This window comes from Epinephelus lanceolatus, chromosome 10 (assembly GCF_041903045.1).
Source record: "Epinephelus lanceolatus isolate andai-2023 chromosome 10, ASM4190304v1, whole genome shotgun sequence".
In the NCBI taxonomy this organism is placed as follows: Eukaryota; Metazoa; Chordata; class Actinopteri; order Perciformes; family Serranidae; genus Epinephelus; species Epinephelus lanceolatus.
The window spans coordinates 21,807,855-21,832,538 of record NC_135743.1 but is presented as its reverse complement, the minus strand read 5'-3'; the positions used below and the strand labels follow the sequence as shown (position 1 = coordinate 21,832,538).

General features: G+C 37.2%; 2 protein-coding genes across 2 annotated transcripts in view; both read right to left on the bottom strand.

The window, feature by feature from the left end:
* Positions 1-811: 811 nt before the first annotated feature.
* LOC117266395 (myelin-associated glycoprotein-like) lies at positions 812-16,107 on the bottom strand. The gene is made up of 12 exons (XM_078171752.1): positions 15,873-16,107; positions 15,710-15,752; positions 13,972-14,040; positions 13,425-13,790; positions 13,039-13,335; positions 11,380-11,637; positions 11,037-11,297; positions 9,332-9,598; positions 8,938-9,234; positions 8,753-8,834; positions 8,404-8,473; positions 812-2,326 (listed from the first exon to the last, which is right to left on the bottom strand). Exons 3-12 carry the CDS (start codon positions 14,015-14,017, stop codon positions 1,892-1,894), a joined length of 2,379 nt encoding a protein of 792 aa, XP_078027878.1. The 5' UTR covers positions 14,018-14,040; positions 15,710-15,752; positions 15,873-16,107; the 3' UTR covers positions 812-1,891.
* Positions 16,108-18,292: 2,185 nt separating this feature from the next.
* Positions 18,293-24,684, bottom strand: part of phldb3 (pleckstrin homology-like domain, family B, member 3) — a 45,809-nt gene continuing 39,417 nt past the window's right edge. The window contains exons 11-15 of the mRNA XM_033639692.2: positions 23,415-23,496; positions 22,865-23,014; positions 21,970-22,189; positions 21,495-21,580; positions 18,293-19,055 (exon numbers count right to left, since the gene is read on the bottom strand). Coding sequence (XP_033495583.2) covers positions 18,921-19,055; positions 21,495-21,580; positions 21,970-22,189; positions 22,865-23,014; positions 23,415-23,496 — 673 coding nt within the window. The 3' untranslated portion in view covers positions 18,293-18,920. The remainder of the gene's footprint in view (positions 19,056-21,494; positions 21,581-21,969; positions 22,190-22,864; positions 23,015-23,414; positions 23,497-24,684) is intronic.

Sequence of the window (24,684 nt, the reverse complement as noted above, 5' to 3'; positions counted from 1 at the left end):
CATGCCACACTATTTTTTTTACATGCTATACTATGACATTTTTTTGACATGCTATAATATGACATTTTTATGACATGCCACAATCTATTTTTTCATATGCTATAATATGACATTTTTTGACATGCTATACTATGACGCCTTTATGACATGCCACACTATTTTTTTTGACATGCTATACTATGACATTTTTTTGACATGCTACACTATGACGTTTTTATGACATGCCACAATATATTTTTTTCATATGCTATACTATGACGTTTTTATGACATGCCATACTATTACTTTTTCCATGACATGCTAAACTATGACATTTTAATGACATGCTATTCTATGACATTTTTATACTATGACGTTTTTTTGACATGCTATACTATGACATTTTTATGACATGCCACAATATATTTTTTTCACATGCTATACTAGGATGTTTCTATGACATGCTAAACTATGATGTTTTTATGACATGCCATACTACTACTTTTTCATGACATGCTAAACTATGACATTTTAATGACATGCTTTTCTATGACATTTTTATGACATGCTACACTATAACGTTTTTATGACAATCTATACTATGACTTTTTTATGACATGCCACACTATCCTACGGAATTTTTCTGGCATAGTCTTACCGTACAGGTAGAGTCATTGTCTAACTGGGATTTCACCACTTTAATTTTTTTTCACTCCAAATACACCATTTTCAGTGCCTTTTTGCTTTTATGAACATGCAGTAACAAGTACCAAACAGATTCCTGCATTCTACAAGAACGTATGCACTAGCAGATAAAACATTTATTGAGATGATGACATTTATGAACAGCAGAAGATGAAATAGCTTTAATACTGTTATGCTGTGCAGCAGTTCTTTACTGAGGCTTATTTCTGAAACATACATGTTAAAACAATGTGTCATATGAATATTGCATCATTTCATGACAGGCTTTGAGTTCAGCTTTTGTACGTAACTATGTAACTGCCAACCAAAGAGCAGAAAGAATGTCTGTCTTTCTTTCTTTTTTTTTTAAACAAGCACAAACCTTTACATATAGTCCAGTGTGTGGGGCTTAGGGGCATCTATTGATGGAAATGGTATTTAATATTAATTATTATTTCATTAGTTTATAATCACCTGAAAATAAGAATCATTGTGTTTTCATTACCTTAGTACCAGCTGTATATTTATACATACAGCCAGAGTAGGTCCTCTTCCCAAAGTCCTCCATGTTTTTCTAAAGTAGCCCAGAACAGACAAATAAAAAACTCGAGATCGGTCCATTCGTGTTTTTGTGGTTTGCATATGGGAGAAATTTCAGTTCTACATTATTATGTCTAGATGCCACTAAATCCTACATGCTGGAACTTTAACACAAAATAAATACAAAATTGTCAATAAAAAAAAGTCAGACAAAGTGTGTAACTGCTTCTTTCCTCTGCGAAAAGGTTTTATTTGATAAATTGACAAAGTAAGCATTGAAATATTAAATATCAACAATAATTAAATGTGGCAGGATTTTTCTATAGTATTGAACAAAGAAGAATAAAGGTTGTGAGTTTGAAGGGAGTATTTGCTGTTATGGTTGATTGTGGGGTAACTACCTACTATATTTATTCAAAATACCTTTAATGGTTATTTTGTTTAGCTTTGCATATATTCAGTAAAGAGAAACCAACGAAATTACAGTGACAAAAGCTCAGAAATAACCTTGAAGCCACCAGTGTGTTTTACTGACTTTAAATAAGTTGCCTGCAGTGCAGTTTCTGCCTCCACTGCTGCAGACTTTTTGAGCTCAGCTGACTGTAATAAAACTAAAGTGAGATCTGGTGAAGTCTCCTAGCTGTTTAAAGTCCAGGATCCTTTGTTTCAAATAGCATTTCCCCCATACTTAATCCTTAATCTTGTCGTCTACAATAAGACCATCAGTGTCTTTCTCTCGTCCCAAATGAGTGTCAGCAACTGTCTCTTCTTCCGTTGCGTCTCCATTGCTTTGTCGGGACTGCAGACGGATCTCAGCATACTCAGACGTCTTGGAGGCCAGGCCTCTGATCTCCTCTTCCCCAAGCTTACCCTGAGATTTGGCCTGGAGTTTAGCAAAGTCCACTTTTGCATACTGGAGAAGGTCTTCCTCAGCTACTCCTCCCCCTTCCACAATGGCTTTATTGTCATAAATCACATCTTCTTTGGACAAATTGATCACTCCTTTCTCCTCCATAGTGGCTTTATTGTCATAAATCACATCCTGTTTTAAAGAATTTGTCCCTCCTTCATCTTCCAGAATGGCTTTATTGGCATAAATCACATCCACATTCGAAGAGTTCGTCTACAGGAGAAAAAAAAGATTTGCTTGAGTAATGAGGAAGGGACAGTAATTCTCATTACACAATTAGGCTCGGTTAGATCAAATCTGCTCCATCGTTAAAGGGACGGTATATGGTAAAGAATGCCATAAAAAACCTCATAGTACAGCATGTTATAAAAAATGTCATAGTATAGCATGTCAATAAAAACGTCTTAATATAGCATGTCATGAAGATGTGTTAGTATAGCATGTCATAAAAATGTCATAGTATAGCATGTCATCAAAATGTCAATGTATAGCATGTGAAAAAAATGTCATAGTATGGCATGTGATCAAAAGGTAATAGTAAAGCATGTCATAAAAATGTAATAGTAAAGCATGTCATAAAAATGTCATAGTATAGCATGTGAAAAAAAAAATGTCATATGTCAAAAAATGTCATAGTATAACATGTCATAAAAATGTCATAGTATAGCATGTCATAAAAATGTCAAAGACATGCATATCATAAAAATGGTATAGTATAGCATGTGATAAAAATGTCGTAATATAGCATGTCATCAAAATGTAATAGTAAAACATGTCATAAAAATGTCATAATATAGCATGTGAAAAAAATGTTATAGTATGGCATGTAAAAAAATGTCATAGTACAGCATGTGATCAAAATGTAATAGTAAAGCATGTCATAAAAATGTCATAGTATAGCATGTCATCAAAATGTAATAGTATAGCATGTCATCAAAATGTAATAGTAAAGCATGTCATAAAATGTCAAAGTAAAGCATGTCATAAAAATGTCATAGTATAACGTGAAAAAACTGTCATAGTATATCATGTCAAAAAATGTCATGGTATAGCATGTCATAAAAATGTCATTGTATATGTGTCATAAAAATGTCATAGTATAGCATGTCATAAAAATGTCATTGTATATGTGTCATAAAAATGTCATAGTATAGCATGTGAAAAAAATGTCATAGTAAAGCATGTCATAAAAATGTCATTGTAAAGCATGTCATAAAATGTCAAAGTAAAGCGTGTCATAAAAATGTCATAGTTTAGCATGTCATAAAAATGTCATAGTATAGCATGTGAAAAAAATGTCATAGTATAGCATGTCATCAAAATGTCATAGTATAGCATGTCAAAAAATATAGTATGGTATGTCAAAAAAATGTCAAAGTATAGCATGTCATAAATACGTCATAGTATAGCATGTCAAAAAAATATCATAGTATAGCATGTCAAAAAAATGTCATAGTATAGCATGTCAAAAAAATATCATAGTATGGTATGTCAAAAAAATGTCAAAGTATAGCATGTCATAAATACGTCATAGTATAGCATGTCAAAAAAATGTCATAGTATAGCATGTCATAAAAATGTCATAGTATACGTGTCATAAAAATGTCATAGAATAGCATGTCATCAAAATGTCATAGTATAGCACATCCAAAAAATATCATACTATGGTATGTCAAAAAAATGTCAAAGTATAGCATGTCATAAATATGTCATAGTATAGCATGTCAAAAAAATATCATAGTATAGCATGTCAAAAAAATGTTAAAGCATAGCATGTCATAAATACGTAATAGTATAGCATGTCATAAAAATGTCATAGTATAGCATGTCAAACAAATGTCAAAGCATAGCATGTCATAAATACGTCATAGTATAGCATGTCAAAAAAATATCATAGTATGGCATGTCAAAAAAATGTCAAAGTATAGCATGTCATAAATACGTCATAGTATAGCATGTCAAAAAAATATCATAGTATAGCATGTCAAAAAATGTCATAGTATAGCATGTCATAAAAATGTCATAGTATAGCATGTGAAAAAAAAATGTCATATGTCAAAAAATGTCATAGTATAACATGTCATAAAAATGTCATAGTTTAGCATGTCATAAAAATGTCAAAGAAATGCATATCATAAAAATGTCATAGTATAGCATGTGATAAAAATGTTGTAATATAGCATGTCATCAAAATGTAATAGTAAAACATGTCATAAAAATGTCATAATATAGCATGTGAAAAAAATGTTATAGTATAGCATGTAAAAAAATGTCATAGTACAGCATGTGATCAAAATGTAATAGTAAAGCATGTCATAAAAATGTCATAGTATAACATGTCATAAAAATGTCATAGTATAGCATGTCATCAAAATGTAATAGTAAAGCATGTCATAAAATGTCAAAGTAAAGCGTGTCATAAAAATGTCATAGTATAACGTGAAAAAACTGTCATAGTATATCATGTCAAAAAATGTCATGGTATAGCATGTCATAAAAATGTCATTGTATTTGTGTCATAAAAATGTCATAGTATAGCATGTGAAAAAAATGTCATAGTAAAGCATGTCATAAAAATGTCATTGTAAAGCATGTCATAAAATGTCAAAGTAAAGCGTGTCATAAAAATGTCATAGTTTAGCATGTCATAAAAATGTCAAAGAAATACATATCAAAAAAATGTCATAGTATAGCATGTCATAAAAATGTCATAGTATACATGTCATAAAAATGTCATAGTATAGCATGTGAAAAAAATGTCATAGTATAGCATGTCATCAAAATGTCATAGTATAGCATGTCAAAAAAATATCATAGTATGGTATGTCAAAAAAATGTCAAAGTATAGCATGTCATAAATACGTCATAGTATAGCATGTCAAAAAAATATCATAGTATAGCATGTCAAAAAAATGTCATAGTATAGCATGTCATAAAAATGTCATAGTATACGTGTCATAAAAATGTCATAGTATAGCATGTCATCAAAATGTCATAGTATAGCACATCCAAAAAATATCATACTATGGTATGTCAAAAAAATGTCAAAGTATAGCATGTCATAAATACGTCATAGTATAGCATGTCAAAAAAATATCATAGTACAGCATGTCAAAAAAATGTCAAAGCATAGCATGTCATAAATACGTAATAGTATAGCATGTCATAAAAATGTCATAGTATAGCATGTCAAACAAATGTCAAAGTATAGCATGTCATAAATATGTCATAGTATAGCATGTCAAAAAAATGTCATAATATAGCATGTCATAAAAATGTAATAGTAAAGCATGTCATAAAAATGTCAAAGTAAAGCGTGTCATAAAAATGTCATAGTATACGTGTCATAAAAATGTCATAGTATAGCATGTGAAAAAAATGTCATAGTATAGCATGTCATCAAAATGTCATAGTATAGCATGTCAAAAAAATATCATAGTATGGTATGTCAAAAAAATGTCAAAGTATAGCATGTCATAAATACGTCATAGTATAGCATGTCAAAAAAATATCATAGTAAAGCATGTCATAAAAATGTCATAGTATAGCATGTCATAAAAATGTCATAGTATACGTGTCATAAAAATGTCATAGTATAGCATGTCATCAAAATGTCATAGTATAGCACATCCAAAAAATATCATACTATGGTATGTCAAAAAAATGTCAAAGTATAGCATGTCATAAATACGTCATAGTATAGCATGTCAAAAAAATGTCAAAGCATAGCATGTCATAAATACGTAATAGTATAGCATGTCATAAAAATGTCATAGTATAGCATGTCAAACAAATGTCAAAGTATAGCATGTCATAAATACGTCATAGTATAGCATGTCAAAAAAATGTCATAATATAGCATGTCATAAAAATGTAATAGTAAAGCATGTCATAAAAATGTCAAAGTAAAGCGTGTCATAAAAATGTCATAGTATACGTGTCATAAAAATGTCATAGTATAGCATGTCATCAAAATGTCATAGTATAGCACATCCAAAAAATATCATACTATGGTATGTCAAAAAAATGTCAAAGTATAGCATGTCATAAATACGTCATAGTATAGCATGTCAAAAAATATCATAGTACAGCATGTCAAAAAAATGTCAAAGCATAGCATGTCATAAATACGTAATAGAATAGCATGTCATAAAAATGTCATAGTATAGCATGTCAAACAAATGTCAAAGTATAGCATGTCATAAATACGTCATAGTATAGCATGTCAAAAAAATGTCATAATATAGCATGTCATTAAAATGTAATAGTAAAGCATGTCATAAAAATGTCAAAGTAAAGCGTGTCATAAAAATGTCATAGTATAACGTGAAAAAACTGTCGTAGTATATCATGTCAAAAAATGTCATAGTATAGCATGTCATAAAAATGTCAGTAAAGCATGTCATAAAAATGTAATTGTAAAGCATGTCAAAAAAATGTCATAGTATGGCATGTCATCAAAATGTAATCGTAAAGCATGTCATAAAATGTCAAAGAAATGCATATCAAAAAAATGTCATAGTATAGCATGTCATATAAATGTCGTAGTATAGCATGTCATAAAAATGTCAAAGAAATGCATATCAAAAAAATGTCATAGTATAGCATGTCGTAAAAATGTCGTAGTATAGCATGTCAAAAAAATATCATAGCATGGTATGCCCATGAATATCATAGTATAGCATGTCAAAAAAATATCATAGTATGGTATGTCAAAAAAAATGTCAAAGTATAGCATGTCATAAATACGTCATAGTATAGCATGTCAAAAAAATGTCAAAGTATAGCATGTCATAAATACGTCATAGTATAGCATGTCAAAAAAATGTCAAAGTATAGCATGTCATAAAAATGTCGTAGTATAGCATGTCAAAAAAAATCATAGTATAGCATGTCAAAAAAATGTCAAAGTATAGCATGTCATAAATACATCATAGAATAGCATGTCATAAAAATGTCAAATTATAGCTTGTCATAGTATAGCATGTCAAAAAAATATCGTAGTATAGCAAGTGTAGCATGTCATGAAAACGTCATAGAATAGCATGCCATAAAAACGTCAAATTATAGCATGTCATAAAAATGTCATAGCAGAGTATGCCATAAAAATGTCATAGTATGGCATGTCATAAGCATGTTATAGTATCTTATACAAATGTCATAGTATAGTATCTCATAAAGATGTCATTGTAAAGCATGTCATAAAAATGTCATAGTATAGTATGTCACCCTTGTCAGTTTTACTACACTAAGACATTTTTATGACATGCCCTTCTATGAAGATTTCATGGCATACTATACTAGGATTTTAAATTTTATAGTATGTCATCAAAACATCATAGTATAGAGTGCCATAACTTTGTCATAGTATGCCATTGAAACATATCAAACATAGTATAATGTGCCATGAAAACTTCATAGGAAAGGATTCCATAAAAATGTCACAGTATAGTATGTCTTGCCTACATCATAATATTCTAAAATATTATAGTGAAGTGGGTCTAAAAATGTTATAGTATAATTTGCCATAGAAAAGTCATAGTATAGTAAAACATTATGAATTTGCTGTAAACAAAAAATCATAGTATAGTATGCCATAAAACATCATAGTTTGTATGCCATAAAATGTCATAGTATAGCATGTCTTAAATGTTGTGGTGTAGTATACCATAGAAATGTCATGGTACAGTATGTCATACATATGTCATAGAAAACTAAAATGTTACTGTAAAGCATGCTGTAAAAATGCATGTTATACTATGACATTTTCACATCTAACTATACTATAAGATTTTTATAACATACTGTAAATAGACATTTGCATGGCATTCTATACTATGAATTTGTTGTAGCGTAATTTATTGTTGCGTTTTAGTATACTATAACATTTAATGGGTACTATACTATGACATATCTCATGACTATGACTATCACATTTTTAGGGCATTTGGTACTGATGTTTATACTGCATTCTATACTTTAACATTTTACTACACTAAGACATTTTTATGGTATATTATATTATCATGTCTTTATGGCATACTATACTATAGTTTTCTACTATACTATGATGTTTATATTACACACTACTGTGACATTGATATCACTGTAGTGAATTGTTTATGACTTTTTAACTCATTCAAATACAGATTTGACAGTAAAAAGATCATTTTCTGAAAAGTTTTACTTGTACTTAAAATTCATTGCTCATAGGTTATGTGAAGGTTTTTGTGCGTCTTAAGTTTGAACCTATATGCTTACATAGGTTTTGTGCAAGGACATAAACTCACCCCATTAGTAACTAAACAGTCGGAAGTGTCCACCATACCCTTGTCGGGTGAATGGCTGCCTTTCCGTTTCCTATAATCAACACAAAAAGCAATAGTTATATGTACAGTAATTTACATTTTTTATTAAAGTCTCTCAGTTCATGGTCATATTGAGAGATGTTCTGGGGCAGCCATGGGTGCCCGATGAAACTTATTGCAAGCCTGGTCACAATCCAAGTCACACCCACAACAACAAACTCAAAATGTATTTCTGTCTCATTTTGAAACCACTTTTCAGTATGTCCTATTAACAGTAGGGTATTATGGGTGCTAGCTCCTGTCCTCTCAGCTGTGTTTTCATGTTTCTTACCTGCAAAAGAGCAGCAGTGGGACACACACCAGCACCATCCCCACTGCTCCCACTGCAGAGCCGATCGTAACAGCACGGAGGTCTGAAAAGTGAACACAAACCATATGAGTCAGTAAAATGAGAGAGAGGCAGAGTATGCAGAAGAAAAGCTTGATATAAATGTAGCATCCTGCAGATTCCTTCACCTAGCTGTGTTTCGCTGGAAGATATATTGAATGCAAAATTATCAGAGCCCAGTGAGTTGAAGCTGAGGCAGACCAGAGTGGGCATGTCTTCGTCAAGATGGTACAGGGTGATGAGACTCCCCATGCCCACGCTTCCCAGGGGAACTTCCCTGATTGGGATGACAGCAGAGTGATTCACAGGCTCCCCGGCCAATTCCCAGACTAGGGAGGGAGGCGGGTTCCCCTGGCTGTCGCAGGTACATCGGAGCAGGGATAAAATCTTGACACAGTGGGACGAAGGCAAGATCTCTGGAGCAACTGAGACAGAGAGGGTAAATGGCTACTTGTAAGTTCTTGGTCAAACATGTTGGGAGTATTCAAGGCTTAAAATGGATAAAAGATGAATAAATCTTACATGTGACATCAATGCTGGCAGGCTCTGAGTATTCAGCTCCGTGGACATTCAGAGCTTCACAATAATATTGATCCTCTGAGAGTTTGGTCACATTGAAGGTGAAGTTTCGCTCAAAGCCCACCACTTCTTTCTCTCTTCCAGCCACTCTGAACCAGGTGACGTTAATCGCTGCTGGATTGGCGATGCTTGTGCAGGTCAGAGTTACAGAGCTGCCATCCTGCACTGGACCAGAGGGGTCAGCAGACACTGAGGTGTTCTTAGGGGGATCTGAAAAAGATGATGTTTCTGTTAGTCATGTGTCCAAGTCTAAGGTTTTCACTGTATGTTGGGAATGCACAATACATTTAACAAGCAAATTATTAAATTTGACAGTTTATTAAATTATTTAGGATGATTCACAAGAGGTTTGTGGGCTGTAGGGATTTGTAAATTCAAGGTTTGTTTTGCTACCTCAAATTGGTGTCCCCCATTGTGGTTGGATGAGAATACGAGATTATGATATTATTCACATTGTTCTTTTTAGGAGGATTTTTGAGAGAGAAAAAAGTTTTCTGGACTCGTTTATTTGTGTGGTGGGAGATTTATAGTCCTTAGGGACCTGGGTTGAGAAACCGGAGGGTCGCCTGTTCAAGTCCCCGTGAAAAAGAGTGAAAAAATTGAATTTCCCCTCAGGGGGATTTATAAAGTATATCAAATTTTAAAAATTAAATTAAATTAAATATAAGAAAAACAACCCGATGCGGTCCGAGATGTAAACATTAATGGCATCCTCCTCAGCTGGGCTTTAACATTAACTAGCCCAGTGGTGCTAGCAGTAAATACACACTACCTTCTTTGCGGTGATACGGTTGGTGGGTGTTGTTGGGTCGATAGAAAATAGTTCCTGCATGAAACTGCTTGGAACAAGGTCTTTGGAAGAGACATTGCTGTTTGGGGGAGGTCTTAAAGCACCGCAGCCTGAGTGCCATCTAGGTCCATTGCATTTTAGAGAGGGCAGACATCTCTGAGACCGGTATCTCCAACACTCGGAAACTCACACCAAAACAATCTAGACTGATAAATAGCCCTACAGGTAAGAGGAAAAATATGTATGTTTCATTTTGGGGTGAACTGATCCTTTAAGCCACCACCGATAAGAAGGCCCTAAAGTGCCCAGTGAAAAATGGTTTTGCTGATGAAGATGATGTGATATGATACAATATACCAATACTGAATGATTAATGGAGGCTACTTTTTAATAATGAGAAGCAAAAAGTAAAAAAAGAAAATCACCAAGTCTGCAGAGAAAACAAAAGGTTTATGTATAGATACTATAAAGGTTTACTTTGAGTTGCCTTTTCAGTAAACCGAGACAACCTTTTCATTTTATTTGGTTGAAGAAGACGTCTTAATAAAGACAGAATCCAAACAAAACATCTACACATTAATGAACACAGTGGCACACATGTGGACGTACTATACAACAGAGCTCAGTCATGATGGACCACTGACATAGAAAGGATTTCGAGGTTGTCACGCATTGCGACAATGCGTTACTGTCCAAAGTCCAGACACTGTAGTGTTGCCCTGTGACTGAGTCTTGGCTTCAGATCATGTTTGGGTGACCACAGCTGGATGTACAGTAGTTATATACAGCATATGAACACACTGGAAACATACAGTTTTGTTGTTTGTGTAAAGTCTTTACTGTGAAAAATGAACTTACACTGAATGTCCAGCTGAATCTGCAGTGAGATTTCCTCCCCCAGCTCACTTTTTGCTGTACAGTGGTAGTCACCACTATGGCTCGGGTCGACATTGTTTATAACCAGACTTGATCCAAGCTCCGTCTCCTCCTCGTTATCTTTGTACCAGGTGTAGTTGGTCACAAGTGGGTTGGCACGGCTCTCGCAGAGCAGAGAAACAAAGCTGCCTTCCAGTATCGGACCACTAGGGTCAACAATTACTCTGGTGTCCTTGGGAGGAACTGGAAAAACAAACAAGTATGGTTTCAGTCAGTGTTACTGGACATTATTTGTCATCTGTGCTTCTGTGTCACTCTGACTTACATTGTACATCTATCTGTGTGATGGATGAGTTCTGGGTTCCATATCCGTTACTGGCTTTGCAGAAAAATCTGCTGTCCACTTCTGAGACTGTAGTTGAAAGCCTGTACTTCGAACCTACTGCTAACACCTGATCTCCATCCACTTTGTACCAGGTGTAGCTGTCTACGGCTGGATTTGCGTTGGCGCTGCAGGTCAGAGTCACTGAGTTGCCCTCTCTTACAGGGCCAGGGTCGCTAACTGATGTGTTATTTGGAGGATCTGAAAAAGAATTTTGAAAGTCTTGTGAGCTTGAGAGGTATATATTTCAGGGACAGATGGAGGAGTGGCATCAGTCTTGCAGCACCAGTGGCATCTATACAACACTTTATTTTACATATCCTACATACTGGGACATATGACATGCTAGCACATCTTCACTCTGACCTTGTCACATACATTTTGGTCATGGACTTTCCACGTCCACATATGATATGCAAGGTACCCTGGGTGCATTGGTTTTTGACGTTCTGGGACATCGTGTTAAGCTCTGCCTGTTACATGCATTGTCTTCTTTCAAGATTCACTTCTGTTTGCACAGGAAATGTAACTTTTATATACAGTCTCTTTCAAAATAAATGCACTACGTTGGTACAACTTTTTTCTCCTTCAACAACAAAAGCAGGTGGTTAGGTTTAGGAAAAAAAGAATAGGGTTTGACTTTAGAAACTTACAGGACGCGAAGAGCGGTTTATCGGGTGAAAGTTGGTGTTTGTTGGACCTATCCACCACCCATCCCACCCACCCCGCTCAAACTTTCACCGCCTTAACTTTCGTCCTTGTCCCGCTGCGTTTCCCCCTGATGCCGCCTGGTCCCATTAAACTATAACAGCAACTGGCTGCGTATCATTGCAACATTAAAGGATGCCTTTTTTCGTTGGTTTCTGACGTTGCAAGTCACAGCCCAAGCGCCAGATTTCGACGACTTCGGAGTGAGACCGAGCTTGACATGCCAAAATAGTTCATTTATTCCTTCATTTTCCAAAACCGCTTGTCCTGTTAGGCTATCCCAACTGACAGCGAAAGGTGGGGTAGACCCTGGACAGGTTGCTCACATTCACACCTACAGCCAATTTAGAGTCACCAATTGACTTAACCTGCATGTCTTTGAACTGTAGGAGGAAGCTGGACTACCCAGAGAAAACCAACACTGTCATGGGGAGAACATGCAAACTCCCCCACCCCAGGTTCGAACCAGTAACCCTCTTGCTGCGAGGCAACAATGCTGACTGTGCAGCCCATGCCAGTATAGTGACACACTCTATTGCGTCGACCACTTTGTGATAATTAATGCTTTATAAGAGGTTTACAATTTGTAACTACTTGGATTATTATTAATAACAAATCATTTATTAAGGCTTTATGAATTAGTCATGAGCCTCACTAAGAACAACCTTTGGGTTGCCAGATTGTGATAAAATCCATTCGGCACCAATAATCGCATCAAGTCTGCAATGAGCTGATAATGGCAGACATTATGCTGAAGGAGGCTTAACAACCACACATTTTTTTACAACATGTCATAGCATCGCATTATATAAAATGAAATGACATGATAGGCTGCGATCTGAAACAACACCCAACACAGCAATTAGACACAGAAAATGCCAGAAACATACTCACAAAGAACACGGAGGGTCAAGCTCTTTTCATACAGAAGGTCTCTGTTGCCAGCTTGTCGGATGTAGAGAGCGGTGCATGAGAACCTTTGTCCATTGTGGAGGTACGAGGCTGTGAAGTTCATCACAGAGGTCACAAATTTAGTTTCCATGTTCTCGTCAGTGTCACCTATACTGGGGGTCCAAGTCAGAACTGGTGGAAGAACAGGACAGGGAGCTACAGCCGTGCAGTTCAACTTCACTGGAGTGCCTTCTTCTACCTCCAGCCTGGATGGAGTTATGGTGGGTTTGGGCAGTGAATCTGAGGAGTAAAAACAAGGAGGAAATGGCAAGAGAGATTCCAAAAGATGTGGGTTAACATGTGGAAGAGTTACAGGACAAAACACAAACTTTGAGTGGTGATAGCAACATTCGTTCTGAAGTTGAACTTCAGATTGTTGTCACACTGCAGTCTGAAGTAATAGCTCTCATCATCGTCCGGTGACAGGTTGTTGAAGATGGTGGTGCAGTCCTTCTCACGCAAGATCCCCGTTAGGTTTCCTTGCAGGATATTGGAGCTCGCGAGTTCTCCAGTGAGGCTGGAATCAAACACCTGCGTTCGTCTCCAACCTCTCTTCCAAATAGCTCTACAAGAATCATCCAGGTGTTGATCCCAGCCTGAGAGCAAGGTGAAAGTGCAGGGGATCATCACACAGGATCCACTTAGTCCCTCGACTGTCTGAGGCATGAAGGCTGCCCATTGTTGGCACAAGATACCTGAGGTGAAACAAAAGCAACAAAATAAGTGCAAGCCAAGGCTAACATGAATATAAGTATTCCAACCAGTAGTAAATGTCACAAAATTATCATTATTTAAGGGGAACTAAACCATCCAAATAGAACACCCAAAAAAGTTTGTGAGAAATTGTAATCATTTGAAGGCATCCAAAAAACCTACCTTGAAATAGACAGCACATGAGCAAAACCTTTACAGCACCTGTCATACTTTTCTGTCAGGTTGATGATCCTAAAAAAAAAGGTACCAGACACACAAAAAATCCAATAATTATTATTCTTGGTTAAAGGGTGACTTTGGTATTTTCCAACCTGGACCATTTTCCCATGTTTTGTGTCTAACTGACTAATGGAAACAGCAATTTTTGAAACTGATCTTGTATTGAGCGAGATGGCTGCAGGCAGCAACCCCGAAACAGGCTGCAATGTAACCCTTACAGGCAACTGACCACTGTCAGTGTACATCCACTAAAAGTGCTTGTTTTTTGCCACTGATAGGCTTAAATTGTTATTTCAAGTTTCTGACAACGTTATGAAAGGATTCCTACACAGATAGACCTTTTGTGAAGGAGTAAGATCCTTTTCATTTAACTCCATTTAAATAAACCGTAATTTCAGCGTGTATACGGCCAAAATATTTTCACATTTGATTGAGTGAATTAAATCTTTATTTCAACCAAATCAGAGTTGCCAATTGTTAAAACAGTGGAAAGATGAGCCAGCAGGTTTTTAGAGCGTTGCAGAACGGTGATTCGCAGGTAGTTGCCTGTTTCATCTCGTCTCATGGCGAATCTTTGGTCTGAACTGGGCTTAAGGCTTGTTTCTGGTTAAAAAAAAAAAAGAAAATCTTACTATTTAACAAAAACGTCTATGACTGTAGGGATCCTTGCCATAGTGTTGTCAGACACTTAGAATAATAATCTGAGCCAGTCAGAGGAAAAAACAAACACTTTCAGTGGATGTACATTGGCGATACCCAGTTACCTGCAGGGATTACATCATAGCCTGTTTCACTGTTGCTGGCTGCAGCGCTCTGGCTCGAAATTGTTGTTTAATTAGTCACTCAGACACAAAAACATGGGAAACAGGGTCCAGGTTGAAAATAGTTAAGTTAGCCTTTAACCATAACATTATGAACAGCCAGGGTAATAAAGAATAAATCCTGTTTTTAGAGGAAAATTATACTTCGTCGATCCGACACACAAAGTGAAAGATCATTATTTGACCATTTCTTTGTCTTGTTACATTTTTTTGTTGCTGAAAGTGATTCCTAGTATTTGTATTGTTTAAAGTATTTAACAGTAGAGAGGCACTACCATGCTCATATGAATTCTTAAAGACATACAAAGCATTCAGAATTATATGTAAGAAAACATGTTTTGCAGCATAATTTGAATGGACTCTCAAAAGTCAAAGTATTCACTTACAAAGTTGTTGTTTTAACATTATTCAATATTACATTAAGTTGTAGTGCGGCAGTGAAGTAACATATTACTGTAGCTGGGAAAATAATGTGCTTCCTTTTGCTGTTATAAGCAAGCAGACACAAGGAAGTTTTTTTACGAGTCATACGAAATTGTTTGCATATGCAAACTGTGATCTAGACAACAAGTCTGCAGAACAATGTTGCAATGATGAAATATTACAAGAATAAAAGAGATGAAATTCAGTGTAAAAGTACACAAATCTAGCAAATGGGCACGAATAAAGACACCTTGAACCTCAATAAAGACTTAACTAATGTACCAGTATTTTCAAAGTGTTTAAGCTGCTTAAGTTGATATATTTAAGTACATTTGTGACAATGAAATAAGAATTTATTTCTGTACAAATCTACAAAACGAATTAACAAGATAAATCTGACATGCAGTCATTTGAGCTGTCTGAAAATTAAGCCTCACCTTACAGCCAACAATGATGTTCAGCATACGACGTCCTATTTTTCTGAGGAAAAAAGAACACATTTGAGATTTAAATGCACAACTCCTGACTTGAGCATAAAGTATATTCAGTGCTGATATCTTATCAAATTGTTTTTGATAAAGAAGCAAATTAACGTTTTACCAGCATTGAAGGGTCAGTGGTAATAATCCAACAACTGAGTCATTTCAGACTGGTGGAGTGTGGAGATGACACACTTGGCTCTTGTATGATTGGGCTGGGGAGTGGCGTTCAGCACAACAGGGTTTTGATTCTCTCTCTTCAGTAATGTAAGACCTGTCAGTTATTTTCTAGGGAAATTACACAACATGTGTCAGTGTCAAATTCTGACACCAGAAGAAGAAGTTGTGTTTTTTTTTGAAGATTATTTTTCAGGGCTTTTTGGCTTTAATGGACAGAGACAGGGTGAAATGTGGGGAGAGAGAGAGAGTGTGGGGGGGGGGGGGGGGGGGGTGACATGTAGAGAGGGTTGCAAGCCAGAGTCGAGTCTGTGACCGCTGCGGCGGTGATGAATCACCTTTGTATATGGGGCGCTGGCACCATCTACTACACTACCGACGCCCCGTTATAATAAATTATAATGCGATTTAAATGTTGAACTATTGATTGCGCATTTGACAAAAAAAGGATTAAAAAAGCTGAATTTTTTCACACACTTACTCACTGTTTTATCACATTTTGTTATTTGGAATCAGGTAAAGAGGAAATAAAGGAATGCAGGAGGAAAGACACAGAATGTCACCTGCATAAAGGAGCAAGCTACATTATAAATAATTTGATTTCTTAACCACTTAAACCTTTTCTGTCTTTTTGTAAAGTCACTTCAACCTGTGTCAGCGCTGCTTCTAAATCAGCTCACAGAGTTTTGAAACATTTCCTATTTGGTGTGTTCAAATGCTTGTGGAAAAACCAACCATATACAGTTGCACAGCTGTCAACACCAGTACACCTTCACATTATCTTGGTTGAAGAGGGTTCAGAAATCCAGCCTGGTCAAACACATGTCACACAGTGACCACTGGAAAGTATTCTACTACTATTGGTGAAAGCACTACTGTACTACAGTGTCTGTTTTTGCTTTATTTTAACTGAATATCAGCGCTGTTTCTATTTACCCTCAACTTGACCGTCTATTTAATAACAGATCTATTAACATCAACTTTCTAGCAGGAAGAAATCTGTTGCGACTCAATAAAAAAAACTTTCTACAAAGGAATTAGGAACTAGTGTTGAAATGTGCACACTGCTTTACAAAAGGAACCGTGTTAAAGTAAGAAAACAGGGAAGTTACATATGTCAGAGAGTGCGGATCATTTGATAAAGATCTTTAACACATTTTTGGGAAATGGTATGTACCGTCAAATGCTACAACAAAAGTAGGACATTAGGCCCCTGTGAGCTGTGTGCTGGTTTATCTCTGCAATTTCTTTGAAGAAAGTGTGAAAGGATATTTGGTCAAAATGCTATTAAAAAGCAATGATAAGTAAAAACAGGGCACTCAACACATGACCAATGATTAGTAGTAGCTGAAATATGGTTAAAACTGACATCGATTAGCCACAACACTGAAACCAGTTGAAGTGAATAACACAGATCAACTCGTTACAATGCAATGTTCTGTAAGGAAACCTTGTGTGGATGCCACTACCCACCCAAACACCGGTGCAGACCCCCTCATGGAAACAGCACTTCCTGACGGCAGTGAGCCCCCATCTGGACAATACAACACACCATACCACAAAACCTGCTCAGGAATAGCCCAAAGGAGTGTGACAAAGAGTTCAAGGCGTCAACCTGGCCTCCACATTCCCCAGACCCCAATCCAGTCGAGCATCCATGGTACATGCCGGTACCTTAGAGATCCTGTGTCCATACCTCGACAGGTCAGAGGCCCTGTGAATGGATCAGATTTGACTCCTCTGGACACAGGACCTTGCGGGGTGTCCTGCAGTCTCTGGTGGCAGATCTTGTGTGCTGTTGTCCTTAATGTTTTTTGTTATATGGTTATGTCATGTTTTATTTATAGTGCTTATGTCTTGTTGTTTTTGCTTATGTGCCTTGTTATGTGCTTCTGTCTATGGTTATATGCCTGCTCTGTGCTTATGGACATGCCATCAATCCGCTTTCATCTGTGCTTCTGTGCTTTTGTATGTTAATTTGTCTTTCTCTTATATACACTTGCACCATCGAGCTGCCAGGAACTGCAGATGAAAATTAGCTTGTATCGCTAAATCTGGCACATTTACATGACTTAGGTGATCATGGTAACTAAAAAGGTGTTTGGGTCAATGTTACTCACTTCACCTGCAGAGGTTTAATGTTGTTGTTAGTCAGTGTAGTATTGTAAGACTACAAGAAGCACAACTGGAAGAAAAATGGGGAAAATGGACATTACGCAACACTCAAACCATTGATATCACAATGGAGCTACACATGAATCCATCAAGACTGCATCAAAGGTTGGGCAAAATGTAGCCTCAGTGTATTTCCTTCACATTTTTAAAGATTTAAGGTGGAAATAAAGAGAGCAAAATAGGGCAAACTCTTCATGAATAAACATTTAATAGTGCATTCATAACAGTGTATGCCTTCATTTATTTGCATATCAAACCCATATAAATTTCCAAATAACTTAATTCATGAAAATTTAACTTATGAAAACAAAGATACATGATATGGACATAGCTGTGAAAACAATATAAAGCAATCCAACAAAAACACAGCACAAATTAAGACAGTCTGAAAAGGTGTATTTGTTGCTAGATGGTTATATTGGATTGCATTATATTGCACAGGTGTTGCTATTATTGTGTCCAATCCCTGTTGTAGTGTGTTGTAGAGTAGTGTACACCAGTCTTCCTGTAATCCTGGACTCAGACCAGCAGGGGGAGGTCAGGCTCCAAGAGTCAAACCTCCCAGTAACAGACTCCCAGCGTGCAGGCTGGTGTGTTGAAGCTCAGTGGTGAACCTCTGCTGCCACTCGAGCATCAAGTAACAGTTTCCTCCGCTGTGTTCGAGCACCTCCATCCACAGATTCATAAGTCCAGGTACAGCATCAGCTCCTGAGGTGGATCTCAGCCACAACCTGCCCCTCAGACGGGGGCAGACGACTCACTGCATTGTCCGCTCAGCAGCTTCACTCAAGGGTCTCACAGTCACGTATGCAAGAGGTCAATATCGGCTGTGCTCGTCTGTTGCTGTGACAATGACATCCATCCAAATTCGCATGGATACTGGATTGGTAGCCACAAGAAAGAAGAGACGGTCGTATGTCTTCACGCAGAACGTCAGGCTGGGCCGGGGAGACTGAAGGGAAGACAGACAGTAAGAATGTGATAAGTCATGATGAAGAGGAGGCTCTCTGACAGGACTCTCACTAGAGAGATTTTACAAACCCTATTAAAAAATAAATAGCTGTTAATAGGCTGGTGTTGCTTTCATCTAAAAGAATTCTTTGTCTTTACACCGAAATGCAAAACCCCAAATCCTTTTTCATGTACAAACTGCAGCAGATACTGTTTCTCTGGTTCTATCAGTAGAGAAGGCTGGGAATTAGGTGTTTAATACAACTTGGATTAGAACCATAGACTGTATATAAAGACAGACGACATGACAGCTCCCCAAAAGTGAAGCCAAAACATCTAGATTGCCTCCTGGTGGCTGGCTGCAGTATAGCCCGCCAATAAAGCCCTCCGTCTCCACATTAGCCGATGGTACATAAGCCAAAATAAAAACTCATCACAACTCATTATAACTTGATTGACAAATGTGTGAGTCAATCGGTGGACTCTCATTGAGTGGTGCTGCTAGCGATTGATCAGACAGGTGTATGGGCAGGAAACTTGATACTAGAGAGTTCACTACTGCATAGACTCTGCCTTTGAAAGACATCACAAGAGCAAGATGGCAGAAGCTGTATCCGGGATATTTTAGCTTTACTTCTGTACAGTGGGGATAAGTGGAGATGTGTTGTCTATCTTTATATACAGTCAGTAACTACAACACTGAAGTGAAGAATGTGACTTTTTGTGCACAGTTGTTCAGTAATGAAAGACATTCTAAGATCCTTTACTTAAAGGTCCACTGTGTAAGATTTCGGGGCATGTATTGGCAGAAATGGAAAATAATATTCATAACTAAGTTTTCAGTTATTTATAATCACTTGAAACTAAGAATCCTTAGAATGAGCCATTTATAGCTACATACGGAGCGGGTCCTCTTCCATGGAGTTTGCCAAGTTGTTCTACAGTAGCCCAGAGCGGACAATTCAAACACTGGCTCTAAATAGGACCATTCGAGTTTACATGTCAGCCACAGTAGTTCTCCAGCATGTATGGCACACAGGAGAAGATTCACTTGGCTGTAATCTGCAACGTCACCACTAGATGCCACTAACTCCAACATACTAGACAGTACAAGTCTAGTGAAATAAAAGTACCACTTCAACAAGTTACAAATAAAAGTCCTGTTTCCAAATTCCTACCAAAATAAAAGTAGTATTATCAGTTAAATACTGTACTGTAAGCATCAAAGGTAAAAGAACTTTTGCTGCAGAAAAATTGCCCCCATTACTGATACATATTATTACACATTATGTTATTAGATTGTTAGTGCTAAAGCATCTGTTTATTACAATCCAAACTGCACCTCATCATCTATAAAACCCTCCACAACATGGCTCCTCCCTACCTGTCAGAGGGGAAAAGTCCCTTTGGTGAAACACTGGTTAATTAATCAATGTATTTTTAATGTAGAACCTTAATTTTAAAAAGTAACTAGTAACTACAGCTATTTACTAAATGTAAAGGAGTAACAACTACAAAATTTCCCCATGAAAAGCAGTGGAGTATAAAGTAGAAAGAAGCATTAAAGGGAAACAAATAAAAAGTACCTCAAAATTTCACAGGTACATGGTTTAGTACTTGAGTAAATGTACCTCTTAGCTACTTTCCACACCTGCAGTTTTCCTGAAGGCAAACCGTTTTGTTGTTTTACATGAGCAGTTTTAAAAACTCCTCATGGTGAGTTATGTAAACACACAAATGACAGGGTGTCCAGTCGTAATTGTTATGCAATTTTAAACCCACAGTGTCGTGTGAAACTGGGACTTGCCATCAGCAAACAGAGCTCTACTCTGCAGTGTTACTGACACCTGACACCAGCCTTTGATTTCTAATACAGTGACTGTAGAGATCATCTGTCGTTAATCCCATGCAAATCTGCTGTGTCTATATGCCAATGCAATGACCCACTGGAGAGGAAATTACCTCATATCTTTAACCCTTTCCAAACTGGAGTACATCACTTTTCTTGTGCGGCTGTCAGACGCCTTTTGCAAGTATTTTAACCTTTAAACCCTGAGGACATTGTTGAGATTTCTTTTTAAAACATAGGAATAAAGGGAAAAAGCAGCTGGATAAGCAATGTCCCACATATTTTTAATGAATTTTCAGATCCCAAGGCAGATCTAGTTCAGTTAAAATAGTGCTCAAACAAAGATATGCTCTGAGAAAACCAATATCTGACATCCAAGGCCTATTTTAGTCCTGAAAGCACATTGTGTAAAAAGGCACCAATCAATTGTCTAAATTGTCTAGACTGGCCTGAACATTATGTAAAGTCTCCAGAAGTCCAGTTTAAAATCCATCAAATCCAGACACTTGGCACAGACCCTCAGCAGGGCGAAAAACTCCACAGACGTTGATAGATTTCTTTGAGTCAGTGTGTTGGTGTATGAGAACTCACAGAAGTGGCTGTTCGTAGATGGTCGAGGTAAACTTCTTCTATGGCCTGAAAGTATATGACCCCCTTCAGCTTCCTCTCATCACAGTCTACAACACAAGAAAAAATATATTGTAACAACATGCCCATTAGAATTTGATGGATCTATTCAAGGAAAAAAAGTTATCACCACTTTGCAACTTTATAATGCATTTAAAAAAGATGTATCATTATCTTAAGTCCTCTTTTTTTTTGACTGCACGAAGGTAAAGTAAAAAAAACAACTGCTTTTAAAGTTGTTTTCTCTTCATGAAAAACATCTTTTGGGGAAAAACAATAGAATGCACAGCAGCATAAGTGGAGGATGGAGGCTGGAAAATAATCCTACTTATAGAATATGATTTTACAACATGTCTGACTTCCTTTCAGTGAGTTAGTGTGACACACACTCATGCAAACAGTCAGTATGTGCACACACATCTCTCCCAGCCAGTCTAACCTGTATAGTAGGCTAATCGTCTGTGGTCCATGTCAAACAGGAACCATCTCTTCTTCCAGGTCTTGACCCTCCCCCCTCGTTTCGTCAGGAAGCCTGCGCAGCGCCGAGACGTCAGCCGCAGGTCCGTGCAGCCGGTCACTCCGTGACCCAGAGACTCCACGTGGGCCCGGAGGTCAAAGTTCGGAGACAGGAAAAGGGGCAGGCTGCACGGCTGGAGGGCCTTCAGATGATAAAAATGTAATTGTATGGGTCATGATACTGAGTATTTCTGTTTGGCCTAAAAAGATTTGTTCTGCTTTTTCTTCTACACAACCCACACTAAAGTCATCACTTTTACAATCATCACGAGCAGGCTGTGTAAAAATCAGCCAGATTTAATCAAAGTAACTGCTTTGAGTTGAAGTAACATTTTTTCGACTTATATAATGATATATAAGGGAAACACCAGTTTGAAATCTGCCTTTACATGCAACCCTGCTGATTTTTGAAGTCATGGTGAGAAGCCAGCTGATAGTTTCTCACTTGGCAGGTAATTCAACATGATCCTGACTTGCCCCTGGAGTTTAAGGTTCAGAGTTTGAGATCTGGGTGATGCAGAATAAACATGGAGATATATTTATTCTAAGAAGTTTATAATAGTTATGGTCCGGACAGTTCTGCTGACAGACCCTCCTGTATTTCTCATGTCTTTCTCCTCTTCCTCTTTTCATCTTCCTCCTTCTTCTTGCTCCTCAAAATGCTCTGCCTCAACTTAATTTATCTTGCTTTCCTTTTTTACTGATGCTTCTTGTTACTGCATTACTCTCTTTGCTACTGTAATACTGTAAATTTCCTCGCTGTGAGACTGATAAAGGATTATTTTAACACAGCCTTATAGTGATTATGTCATACATACCTCTGGGGAGATTGGGACAGAACTGGCCTTTGGTTGCTCCTTTGGTTCTGGCTCTGGCCTTGGTGGGGTCTCTGGCTCCAGTGGTTCTGTTTTGGGGGAGTTTAGCTCTTTCTGCCGTCTCTCCTCCAACAACAAACGCCGTCGCTCTTCCTGGGTGCACACATGTATCACTGATAATTATTAGCCATCTTCCAAATGATGTGATTTCAGTGTAACAAACTTAGATAGACAATAATGAAACTGCTCTAACAGAGTTGTGTTTATGATGGATTCCTTGATATGTACATGCAAAAAAACAGAAACCTAACATCTGTACATGTACCACTGAACGTTCCCCTGTCTTGTTTCACACTCCACATAAACTCACAATCGCACGGCATTCGCCGATGCTGCAAACACGCATTACAGACATCCACACATCTGCTGGCTGTTTTCCTGGACCATCATGTGCGAGCTGAGTGGGTGTCAGTGATCAGACAGCCGTGTCTAATGCAGTGTGTCGCTGGAGATTAGAGGTGTCAGCGAGTGTTTCCCACGGCAGGTGACTCACCCTCTCTCTGAGCAGCCTCTCTCTCTCTGCCTTGGCTTCCCTCAGTTTCTTCTCAATCTCCATGAGATCCAACAGAGACGGGCTGTGAAAGGAAGGGAAGTTAAAGTCAGAAATCAGAATAACTGCATCAGGTTCGTACAGCAAAGGTTGAGATGCAAACAACCCTAGTATGTGTGGAAGGGTGTTAAATCCTCAGAAGTAAAAATCAGGAGCAGCACTGCAATTAAATTGTTTATTCACACAATCAGTGCACCGTCCTGCCAAAGATTTCCAACCCTCCACATTTAGCATGTAAACTGTGTTTGCTTTAACCAAATAAAGCTGGTATTACAGTTACCATGCGGCATTATGAATACGTAAATACAAAAACAAACAATATGATCAAATTCCATCAAACCTTCATTCAGAAGTTAATTTGTACTTTGTCAATCAAAACATGACTTTTCACAGCGACATCAGAAAAGTAACACTCCAAACAGACCAAATCATGAACAAGATCATCAAATCCTGACAAAACTCAACATATGTTGACAGACACAGAATTTTTTTTAAAAAAAAAAGTTTTTTACATTTTATCAAATAAATAATTGTCCTACAGTCTATCACCATTTCCTTTAAATTTTGCTGAACATCACACTGAACACTGCAAAGTTAAAGCACCAAACAGTCATAAATAACCCACTGTAGAGTTGTCACCTTGTGGTAAAACATATTATTAAATGCTCATTTAGACCTATGAGTAATATTGATGGATGAGTTTAGACTCACTGTTACCTTCCTTATAAGACTCAAATATGTTTTGCGTCTCCGGGCAGATTATTTGAGAGCTTTTTTAGTCAAAGATTGTTCTTTTGATAGTAAAGGTTGCTGATCCCTGACCTAAACTATCACACTACTGCTTAATTAACCTTTGCACACCATGCCATTCATTACCTTAGAAGGAGTCATTTATATTGACATAGGGAGCTTAAAAACGACTACAATATCTGAATCTACAGCAGCCCAGAACGGACAATCAAACACTGGCTCTAGACATGGCCATTCTGTTTTTGCATTGGCCACTGTAGTTTGCAGCCCGTCCAGGACAAGAGTGGCAGAAAAACACTGACTTTTTCTTTGTTTTGAAAATGGAAGAGACCTCTGCGGATAATTCTGCTCCCTATAAACACCCTCCAAACGTCTGGATCTTAAGTCTGGATCTTAAGATCTTAAGTTAACCATCTCTGACATGCTGACAGCGTCAGAGAAACACTGATTTGTAACATGGAAC

Bases quoted from the DNA above. Each gene is read 5' to 3' on its own strand.
- LOC117266395 (XM_078171752.1), bottom strand. From the start codon at position 14,017: ATGACAGGTGCTGTAAAGGTTTTGCTCATGTGCTGTCTATTTCAAG. The intron at 11,638-13,038 runs GTGAGTATGTTT...ATTCTTTTTCAG, and splicing joins CTTGACCCTCCGTGTTCTTT to ATCCTCCAAATAACACATCA. The intron at 2,327-8,403 runs GTGAGTTTATGT...TTTCTCCTGTAG, and splicing joins ACTGTTTAGTTACTAATGGG to ACGAACTCTTCGAATGTGGA.